Source organism: Eulemur rufifrons, chromosome 7, assembly GCF_041146395.1.
Source record: "Eulemur rufifrons isolate Redbay chromosome 7, OSU_ERuf_1, whole genome shotgun sequence".
Taxonomy (NCBI): domain Eukaryota; kingdom Metazoa; phylum Chordata; class Mammalia; order Primates; family Lemuridae; genus Eulemur; species Eulemur rufifrons.
The window spans coordinates 118,296,376-118,308,026 of NC_090989.1; the positions used below are offsets into that span (position 1 = coordinate 118,296,376).

At 36.5% G+C, this 11,651-nt stretch overlaps 1 protein-coding gene across 1 annotated transcript; it reads left to right on the plus strand.

Annotated features, from left to right (window-relative positions):
- DBR1 (debranching RNA lariats 1) lies at positions 1–10,895 on the plus strand. Its single transcript, XM_069473193.1, is given in 9 exon segments — positions 1–187; positions 190–307; positions 892–1,016; positions 2,814–2,894; positions 5,267–5,352; positions 6,859–7,083; positions 9,113–9,193; positions 9,437–9,582; positions 10,065–10,895. Coding segments are annotated over 9 exon segments (1,638 nt in total). The 5' UTR covers positions 1–111; the 3' UTR covers positions 10,765–10,895.
- The last annotated feature ends 756 nt before the right edge of the window (positions 10,896–11,651 follow it).

An 11,651-nucleotide genomic window follows, 5' to 3' on the forward strand; every position in this document is an offset into this window, starting at 1 on the left:
ATTAATGCTGGCGGGAGCTGATCGATCAGTCTTGGTCTTCAGCGTAGGCAGGCCTGAGCCTCCTGCGTTCTGGGGAGTTGCAAGCAGCGCTCCCGGTCTCGGGCCGGCAGGATGCGGGTTGCTGTGGCCGGCTGCTGCCACGGCGAGCTGGACAAGATCTATGAGACGCTGGCGTTGGCGGAGCGGCGCGGCCCGGTCCGGTGGACCTACTGCTGTGCTGCGGCGACTTCCAGGCAGTGCGCAACGAGGCCGACCTGCGCTGCATGGCCGTGCCGCCCAAGTACCGCCACATGCAGACCTTCTACAGGTGAAGGCTGCGGCCCGGGCGTCGGACCCGGCCGTGCGAGGGGGTATAGCCAGCAGTGGGCAGAGACCCGGGACCGGGTTCGAATCTCCTTCTGCCACTAACCTCCTGTTCTTTTAGGTCCCGTCTTTCTTCACCCTGTGTTTCTAGGACCTGACGCTTAGGAAATGTCACTTTCCTTCTTTCCATACACCTGTCTTAACTGTTTATCAGGGGATCGAAGGGGACAAACTGGAGGGAGAAGCTGACAGGTTTAGATATCTAACTTGTACTTGATAGGATTCTGGGATTAGTTCATTTAATGATCCAGGAGTTTTTCCTGGACGCCTGTTATGGGCTAGTCCCCTTTCTAGAAGTTGAGGTTATAGCAATGAACTCGACAAAGTTCTTGACATCATTGAACGTACGCTGGCTTGAAACCCAAGGTGGCAGCTCTTCATTCATAAGGACAGAATGGATATTGGACAATTCCTTTAGAAAGAGCTTTTTAACTTTTTACGATGAGCTCAGGTTTTTCCTCTGGACCTTATTTTGCTTTTCTGTTATGCCTAATTTTGGTAACTGACAACTTTACTCTTGTGTTCTAGATATTACTCTGGAGAGAAGAAGGCCCCAGTTCTCACAATCTTCATTGGGGGAAACCACGAAGCCTCAAATCATTTGCAAGAGTTACCCTATGGTGGCTGGGTGGCACCGAACATTTATTATTTAGGTATGTGTTCATGGGTAATTTTTTGGTTTGATAGGATGGAAGAGCCTAGTCAGGATTTGTGTCACTTGGACAGCATCTTGAGATATATGGTATGTGGGGCATGTCATGAATTTAAATAACTAGTCATGAAAATTTTAATTAAAATAGTTAATTACTAAATAATGAATGGTGAAAATATGTCCATGCTTCATTTACTGTTTTAAGCAACAGTTAATATGACTACAAAGACCTTACATATTATTTGTAATCCCTTTATTTTATTTTTTATTGGATTAAAAAGCCTTAAACTTTTTATAATGGAAATTGTTAAGCATACACAAAAATAGAGAATAGTGTAATGAATCTCTGTACCTGTTAACCAGCCTCAACAACTATTATCATTCTGCAGTCCTTGTTTTCAACCTGCATCCCCCTAAACTTTTCTCTGGGAGGAGATGATTGGAGGTTTTTTCTTTTCTCTCTCTCTTTTTTTTTTTTTTAATTTCAGAATATTACGGGGATACAAATGTTTTGGTTACATAAATTGCTTTTGTACCATTTGAGTCAAAGTTATAAGTGTGCCCATCACTCAGATAGTGTGCATTGTACCTGTTAGGGGTGAATTTACCCATCCCGTCTTCCCCTCTCCCACCTGATTGATTTCCAAAGAATGTTATTTCCATATGTTCACATAGATGTTGATCATTTAGTTCCAAATTAATGGTAAGTACATGTGGTGGTGGTTTTTCCATTCGATTGGAGTGTTTTAAAGCAAACATCAGCCATTAGATTATTTCAATTATACGTATTTTTAAGTGATAAAGCATTAAAAAATACTTACAACCACACTACTGTTATTATACTTAAGTAATAGTAATTCCTTATTATCTATTACCATGTTCATGGATAAATTTCCCTGCTTACACAAAGATGTCTGCTTTACAGTTGATTTGTTTAAATAGTATCCAAACAAAGCTGTACGTTTTATTTGGTTGTCATGATTCTGAAGTCTGTTAGACTATAATGGTCAGTTTCTCTACCTCTCTCTCTCTTTTTCATGTGATTTGTTGAAGAAAATGGGAAATTTGTCTTGTTGAATTTCCTGCATTCAGGATTTAGCTGATTGGATTCATTGTGTTGTTTAAAATGTTCATTTTATCCTCTGCATTTCCTATAATCTGCATTTAGATTGACAGATCTGATTAGATTCAGTTTCAATTTTAGTCCTTTTAAATATACTATATACCCTTTCATCCCTTTATTTAAATGTATATTTTTTCTAGGACTATTTATAGGTTTTTCCAGTAAGCAAGTCATAACTTCAGAACTTTAGTTTCTCTATTGCTGATTGATCATCTTTTGACAGCTACAATATTGTGAAAAGGTGAAATTGTCAGAAGATGATAAATAAGAAATGAAATGTAGAAACTGCAGGTCCTTTATACATATACCTGTTGACTTTGAGATTTATGACATGTAAATCCATCATTGGACATTTTTCCCTATCTCCCCCTCCTACCACCTCACCCTGTTTTCAGTTAGATGCCAAATGATGTCTGTTTCCCTCTCAACACCCCAGCTCATTTGTTCCTTCCAGAATCTACTTAGTCTCTTGGCTGATCTGCTTCCAGGCTGCTCCCCAGTCTACCTTATATATTGTTGGCATATTACTATGTAAAAAGAGTAACCTCATCATGGTACTTAATTTTCAAATAGTTTTAAAACTGTAGAATTTCAGGCCTCTAAGTGGTTTATTCAGTTAGTGTAAAGAGTTTGCTTTTGCCTATTGTAATTTTATTTAACTGCATGATTTTTCAGGCTTGGCTGGTGTGGTAAAATACCGAGGTGTAAGGATCGGTGGAATCTCCGGTATTTTTAAATCTCATGACTATCGAAAAGGTATTGTTTTGAGAATTATTTTTAAACTTTAGAACTTGCCTATGCCAGTGTAACTTATTCTTAATTTTTTATTATATTTTATACATACAAAAATAGAACACTATAACATATATCCATAGAGGACCTTATAATATGCTTCTGTGTATCTACTATCTAGTTTTATTGTCTAAGTATTTTGCCATTTTTTGATTTTTAAGAAGTAAAACAGTATACTAAGATCTGAGCAGGTGCCTTAAAAAAAAAGAAAGATACAAGTTCACTGTTTACCTGTCTTCAGTCTCATCCTCCTCCTTTCTTCCCTTCCTCTCATCACCAGGCAGTTGTTATTCTGAATTTGCTGTTTATCATTCACTTGATTATTTTACATCATTACACCTATGTAAGAGCTTTAAACAATATACTATATAGCATGTTTTAAACGTCATATAATTATATCATATTGCTTGTATCTTTCTGCAACTTGCTTCTTTAACATGTTTTTGAAATCCATGTTGGTACATATAATCTAATCTGTTTACTTGTGAATAATATTGCATTGTATAAGTATACCACAGTGTACTTATTCAGTTGTATCTGAATGAATTATAGCTTGATTTTAAAGTTGAAGAAATAGCTCGGATTCACATTGATTTCACAAATTTCGTGAATTAAATTGACATCTAAAACTTACATCCTCAGTGTAACTGTTAAATCGCAAGTCTGTTCCCTGCTGCTCTGCTCCCCATTATTCTAAGCTTTTGGGGTGGATGTACAAAAATAGGCTTTCCCCTACATGGCAGGTGTGGGAACAAATTGGAAGCACTCTCAGGATGACCTTTTGTAATATATTAATATGTCTGTAGAAATTATAAAAGTTCTCTGACCCAGCAGTTCTACTTCCAGATATTTATTTATATGTTATATTCCACAAGTACAAAACGATGTGTGTGAAGTTTTTTATTTCAGCCTTGTTTGTAATAGCAAAAGGTAGGAACTGGTTAAATATATCATGATATAACTATATGATATAAGGCTATGAAGCCATTTTTAAAAACAGCAGCTCTGTGTGCAACTGATGTGGAAAAATATCCAAGATAAGTGAAAGACACAAGGCATAGAACATGTATTAAAGTGTACCACCACTGTGTAACATGGGAGATGACGGATATGTTAGTTTGCTTGACTATAGTAATTGTTTCACTATGTACATGAATATCAAAATATCACATAAATAATACATATTATTTTAAAAAATTAGGAAATTAAAAAAAATATATTGTGGGCCTGCATTCTCATGTGAAGGCTCAACTAAGGAATGATTTGCTTCCAAGGTCCTGCACATGGTTATTGGCAAGCTTCAGTTCCTCCCTAGCTGTTGGTTAACGAATAGTTCCTTATGCTCCCAATATTAATAAAACAAAATAATAAATTATTGTTTTAAGCCAAAAAAGAAATATGTGTATTATATGCATAGGTGATATCCTTGGAATAAAATACAAAAACTGATTAACCTCTAGGTAAGATTACTGATGGCAAGGGGACAGGAATGAGAGCGAGCTTTTCTTTCTTCCATACAGCAGCTTTATTGAGCTAAAATTTATGTACTATTATAAGTATGCAATTCAATGATTTCAGTAAATGTATAAAGTTATGCAACCACTATCACCATCCAGATTTAGAACAATCCTTTTTTTTTTTTTTTTTGAGACAGGATCTCACCCTATTGCCCAGGGTAGAGTGCAGTGGTGGCATCATAGCTCACTGCAACCTCAAATGCCTGGGCTCAAGATATCCTCCTGCCTCAGCCTCCCAAGTATCTGGGACCACAGGTGCACAACACTACACCCTACTAAATTTTGTATTTTTTGTAGAGATAGGGTCTCGCCATGTTGCTCAGGCTGGTCTCAAACTCCTTGCCTCAAGCAATCCCCCCACTTCGGCCTCCCAAGGTGCTAGAATTATAGATGTGAGCCACCACATCCAGCCTCAGATTAGAACAATTCTATCACCTCCAAAAGTTTAGTGCCTATTTTCAGTTAATTCCTACTCCTGCCCCCTAGGCAATCATTGATTTACTGTCACTTTTTACTTTTTTTAGGGATACTTTTTACTTTATACCTTTCTGGTGGTTTCTTTTACATTTTCTACTATGTGAATATGCAGTATATTTCATAATTAAATATAATTTCATTTTAAAAATCACAAGCCCCCTACTTTAGATTGTGATTACTTATTAGTAGACAATACCTGCAGATTAAGTGCAATGTTTTAAGTAAAATTCTTAAGAGCCAAAAGCACTGATGACAAACGTCAATTTTGGAGAACTGTGTGTATGTATTTGTATTTGCAGTATTTAAGGGAATTGAATATAGCTTATTTTTTTTCTCTGTAAGGTCATTTTGAGTGCCCTCCTTATAATTCATCTACAATAAGGAGTATATATCATGTAAGAAACATTGAAGTCTATAAGTTAAAACAGGTATGTAAAAAGTACATTACAACAGACTTGAACAATTTTTAAAGTAATTCTGTATCAAAATGTATTTTGATCATATTAGTATGCTACTTCCAAGAAGAATACTTTAGTATTTCTAAAATTTGAATCTTGAGTTGTCTTGGGGAAGTTCACACATGAGCATGTTTTTACTTTAATAGTTATGAATTTATTTTGGTAATAATAAAACATTTAATTCATGATTTCAAAATTTTTGCCTAGGGTAAAGCTAAAGAACAGATATTGAAACAAAGTGATATTTTAAAGAAAATATTAAAGTAAATATATAATAATTAAGTGATGGTATTAAATAGAAAATTAATAGTAAAGAAGATAGAGGATATGGGAAAATTGCTTAAACACTGCTTAAACACTGCTTAAATTGTAGAGTAGGTGAAACTAGGTTTTTGTTTGAGAACCCACTACATGGCTGACACCGGGCTAAGCAGATTTCATACTTGCTATTTCATATAATCTCTACTCAAATTCTGTGAGGGAAGTCTTACTCTAACTTTATTGCTTTAAGGATGAAATGCTAAGGCTCAGACAGGTAAGTAACTGCCCAGGACTTCCCAGGTAGTTTAGTGGTAGAGCCTACCTGACTGCACTCATGCCCTTCTCCTATCCCTAGAGCCTCCACAGGAGCATAAGGGTGCTTACAGGCATTCCTTTTATGCCCTGGTCATACAGTTCCCATGAGTGGCTTTTCCCTTTCTCCTATCTAAATCCTACCAGTCCTTTAAGACCCAACTTAGATACCACTTCTTGATCATGACTTTTCAAGTTTAGAGTTGTCACCCTTCTCTGAATTTTCATTGCACCCGTGGTCCATACTAGTTACTCAGTGGTTAGTCATATCTACCTTATATTTTATTTTACATAGTTATTTAAGTTGTTTTAATTTAGTTTTCTAAGGATTTATTTTAGATTACTTGAAGGTGCTGGGGATAAGTAAAGTGTGGAGTATATTTTGTGTCCTTTAATTATTTAATTAATTAAATACGAATTTGTGTAATAGTTTTTTGGTGTATACTATGTGAGCCCATTAAGAAAAAAAATCTGATAAATCTTTGGGTTTACTGTATTAATTATGTTAGAGATCTCATGAAATCTTGTGTCCCTTGATCTTCAAAATAGTAATTTTTTTACTAAAGGGGAAGTGAACTATGGTTCTTACATACTTTAGAAAGTCAGTGCTAAAGATCTTAGCTGATTGGCAGTCTAGTCAAAGTGTGTCCTCTGCCTTGTCTTGCCTCAGAAGATAGAATGGTTTATGAGGCAGAGAAAAAGCTGCTTCTCTTTGCCTAGATGAATGTGTAGCCTAATATTTTCATGACTCTGTTAAATAAAGTGTCCTTAGAGTGAATTACATGGAAATCTAGAGATCTAAGTGGGTTGAATTGTTATGTGGTGGTGGTGAGCATGGAGGGGATTATTTTTATTAATCTGTTTTTAAGAGTTTTCTTTCTTTTCTTTTTTCTGTTTTTAAAGCTGAAGCAGCCTATAGATATATTCTTATCTCATGACTGGCCAAGAAGTATATATCATTATGGAAATAAGAAGCAACTTCTTAAGACTAAATCTTTTTTCCGACAAGAAGTGGAAAATAACACGTTAGGCAGTCCTGCTGCCTCAGAGCTTTTAGAGCACCTAAAACCTACTTATTGGTTTTCTGCACACCTTCATGTGAAGTTTGCAGCCTTGATGCAGCATCAGGTAAAATGTAACAAATACTTATTGAACATCTATAGACCAGGCACTGTTGGCACAGTTGTAAAATTAGAGAAAGAAATAAATAACTTACCTCTTGTGAGTAGCTCAGTCTCTGATGGGAGAAAGAGACAAGCAAGCAATTTCAAAATAGTATAAGTTTGATAGAATAGTGGGGGCCAGGCATGAAAGCTAACGGCTGTAATCCCAGCGCTTTGGGAATCCAAGACAGGAGGATCACTTTAGCCCAGGAGTTCAAGACCAGCTGGGGCGACGTAGCAAGAGCCCATCTCTACAAAAGTAAAATATTTGCTGGGCGTGATGGCGTGTGCCTGCAGTCCTAGCTACTAAGGAGGCTGAGGTGGGAGGATTGTTTGAGCCCAAGAGTTTGAGGTTACAGTGAGCTATGATGGTCCCTCTCTACTCTAGAGTACAGAGACAGAACAAGACTCTCTCTCTAATTAAAAAAAAAAAAAAAAAAGGAAAAAAGAAAAGTGCTAAGATGCTGTGGGAGCACCTCAGCCAGACTGTGGTGGGATGGGGATGTGGCACAGATAAAGATAGAGAAGGTTTTCCAAAGGATGGTGGTTGCACTGAGTCTTGAAGTATCAGTAAGAAATAGACTGTAAGGGTATTTTAGTTAGAGGGACCAACATGTGCAAGGCCTGTAGGTCTGAGGGCATGGTGCATTTAGGGAACTGTAGTTAGTTTCTGTGGCCGAGGCATAGGGACAGATGAAGCTAAACAAGATCATAACTGCTTTCTGGGCCATGCTCTGGAGTTTAGGTTTTAACCAGAGGGGATGAGGAAATAAGATTTTCATTTTAGAAAGATTAGTTTGGCAACAGTTTTTGTGTGTGGATTGGAATAATGTAAAATGGGGGGCAGAGGAGGCTATTTAAGCAAAAGAGGAGGTTCTGACCTAAGGTAAAGAGAGAATACAGAGAATGAAGCAGGTTCTAGAGAGATTTTGGAAGCAGAAGCAGCAGGATTTGGTGACTAAGGGAGGAGGGAGTCAAGGATGGTGCTTGATGGAAGGTGGAGAATAAATATGTACTAATAATTAGGCTTTTATGGAAGTATGCATTTCTTTCTTTCACCTCTGATTCTGGCTGAACTCTGTCCCATAAAGTATTTTCATAGGAAAACTGTTTAGAAAATGCTTGGTTAACAAAGGAGTTAGAGATTTCTTCTAAAAGAATTTCTGTGAGTCTTTAATGCACCAGTGGGCATTGCTTTTTTCAAGAGTGAAATGTGACGTGTAGGGCTTCCTAAACTTACTTGACTCGCTCCTATTGTAGCATGTATCAGTATTTCATTCTATGGATAGATCACATCTACTTTTGATACTGTATCTAAGAAAGCTTTTCCTAACCCAAGGTTATAAAAATTTTCTCCTATGGTTTCTTGTTAAAACTGTATAGTGTTCTGCCAGTTTACTTTTAAGCTCCTTTGTTATCTTTAATCCTTGTGTTATATGCTTCGATTTGTGTGTGTTATATTCTTTTTTTTCCCGAGACAGAGGCCTGCTCTCTTGCCCAGGCTAGAGTGCCATGGTGTCAGCCTAGCTCACAGCAAACTCAAACTCCAAACTCAAATGATCTTCCTGCATCAGCCTCCCAAGTAGCTGGGACCACACCTGGCTAATTTTTTCTATTTTTAGTAGAGACGGGGTCTCACTCTTGCTCAGGCTGGTCTCTAACTCCTGACCTCAAGCGGTCTTCCTGCCTCGGTCTCCCAGAGTGCTAGGATTATAGGTGTGAGCCACTGTGCCTGGCCTGTGTGTGGTATATTCTTTGATTTAACATCATCATCAGTTTTTGCTTTGAATTTTGTAAGGAAAATTAAGTCTGGAGAGGTTAAGTGTCTTGCCTATCATTGCACAAGAACTAACTTGTTTTGGAAAAGTAATAGTCATTTTTCTGACACACAACTTAGGGGTCTGTGTAATAAAGATTATTTTTATCCTATTCAATGTATGAATTACCTATGATATTTTGACATTCTTTCTTAAATTATGATTCATATTGTCTAGGTGAAGGATAAAGGACAGATAGCCAAAGCAACCAAATTTTTAGCCTTGGACAAATGCTTGCCACATAGAGACTTTCTTCAGGTAAAACTAATTAAGTAACTTTGCAATATAATTTTACTCTTCCAATGATTAAAAATTTATTAATTTTCCTTTCAGAATTTATTTGTGCTCTTTGTAATTTGTGTATTCTGAGAATTCTTTGGGGATGTTTTAGTTAAATAATTTAAGTTTAAAGTGAATTCCTTTTTGATTTCATTGTTATATTAAACTTAGACTATTAAAAATATATATGTATTTCTCAGAATTATTGCTTTTTCCCTGTAGGTGTTAGAAATAGAACATGACCCCAGTGCTCCTAATTACTTGGAGTATGATATTGAATGGCTCACTATTCTCAGGGCTACTAACGATCTTATTAATGTGACTGGGCGCCTGTGGAATATGCCTGAAAATAATGGCCTGCACGCAAGGTGAGTCTGACCTTATTTAGGACTTGCCGCCTTCATTGCGTGCATAACTTTTCTCTCTCCCACTGTTGTTTTTAATCTAGGGAATTGTTGAATGAGTGTCAGAACAATTCAAGTTTTACTGACTGGTAGAGTCTAGAAAACTACAAGTTTTGCATCCAAGGGAGAAAAGAAAATAGACTGTTGAACATTAACTCAAATAAGTTTATAAGTGAATAGTTGTGCATGAAAGTATAATGCAGTAAAGATTTAGTTCATGCGTTAAAATAATTTATACTTGTTTTGGGGTATGAGTTAAAGATGGCTTTTTCTAAGAATTACTTTTATTCCTAAATGCTCCTTTGCTAAATTAACTATAATTTTACTAAATGGAATTTTGATAGATGGCTTATTTTTTATCCTTGTACCTGAAGTCTAAGTTAGAGTTCATCATTTATTATTTGAAGCTGAAAAATGTAAAAAGCTATTGTTTTGAACTTTAACAGGTGGGATTATAGTGCAACAGAAGAAGCTATGAAAGAAGTTTTGGAAAAACTGAATCATGACCTCAAAGTTCCATGTAACTTTAGTATAACGGCTGCTTGTTATGACCCTAGCAAGCCACAGACACAAATGCAGCTGGTTCATAGGATCAATCCTCAGACTACTGAATTTTGTGCCCAACTTGGCATCACAGACATCAATGTCAGACTTCAGAAGGCCAAGGAAGAACATCACTTTTCTGGTGAATATGAAGAGCAGGATGGTGTGGAGAGTAATGACTCTGGAGAAGACAGGAGTGAATATAACACAGACACATCTGCTCTGTCCTCTATTAATCCAGATGAAATAATGTTAGATGAAGAAGATGAAGATGAAGATAGTATTGTAAGTGGACATAGTGACATGAATACACCATCTGTAGAACCTTCTTCTGATCAAGCTTCTGACTTTTCTGAAAGCTTCTCTGATGTGAGGATCTTGCCAAGCTCCATGATTGTATCTTCTGATGATGCATTGGGTTCCCCAGTTGGTAGAGAGGGGAAACCCAGTGAGGCTGTGGAGTCAGGGAATGGAGAGGACTTAACCACAGTGCCATTGAAGAGGCTGAGTGATGAACATGAACCTGAACAAAGAAAGAAAATCAAGAGGAGGAATCAAGCCATCTATGCTGCAGTAGATGATGATGATGATGATGCAACTTAAGACAATTTACTTGTCTTAGTACTATATGTAGATATGTGATTTTTGAAACCATATTTTTAGAGTTGGATTTTTGACTAAAGACTTAATTTTGTAATAATGAAATTGCATAGGAGAATTATAGTTAGGAATTGACTTTAGGCCTTTGTATGTTTCAGATACAAATATATTAAAATTTCATATATTTACATGACTGGATACCTTTTATTCACTTTCACTTTTTTCAGCAAGTACTTATTGAACATCTACTTTGTGCCAAACCCTCTTCTATAATAAGGGACTATAAAGATGAGTAAGACAGGGATTTTTGCCTCCAAGGAGATACTACTGTAAGCATTTTAGTATATAAAATATTTTGTTTTACAAAGTGAAGTCATTATTATATATATAATTATGTATGCTTTCTTTTCATTTACTATAAATATTTTCCCTGGTCAGTTTTTAATGTCTGTCAAATAAAAATTGAAATTGAAGATGGTAGATATCAGGAAATAAATTACTATAAATACTAAACATTGGTAGACATAAAATCTTACACTTAATTGCTGAGATTAGTATAAACTTACTGACTTTTGCATATTGTATTTTAGATTTACCTTTAATTTTTATGTAACTATAGTGACTGTGTACAGGTCATTTTTTGGCGTAATTCACCTTAGTATTAATTACTAGCAGGGATCACGTTGCACAAATTCTGCCCCTCATGCTGCATGATGGAGTGCTAGTAATAAAGCATTTTTGAAGATCCATGTAGAAAAACTACACCTACTGTCTCTAGTTAAAATGCCTGGGCCACCTGAGGAGATTGTTGCTTTGTGCTTTATATCGGGAGTCATGGAATCCAGAGATTGTCCCAGGATCTCATCATCCCACTGCAGTCCAAATCCAGG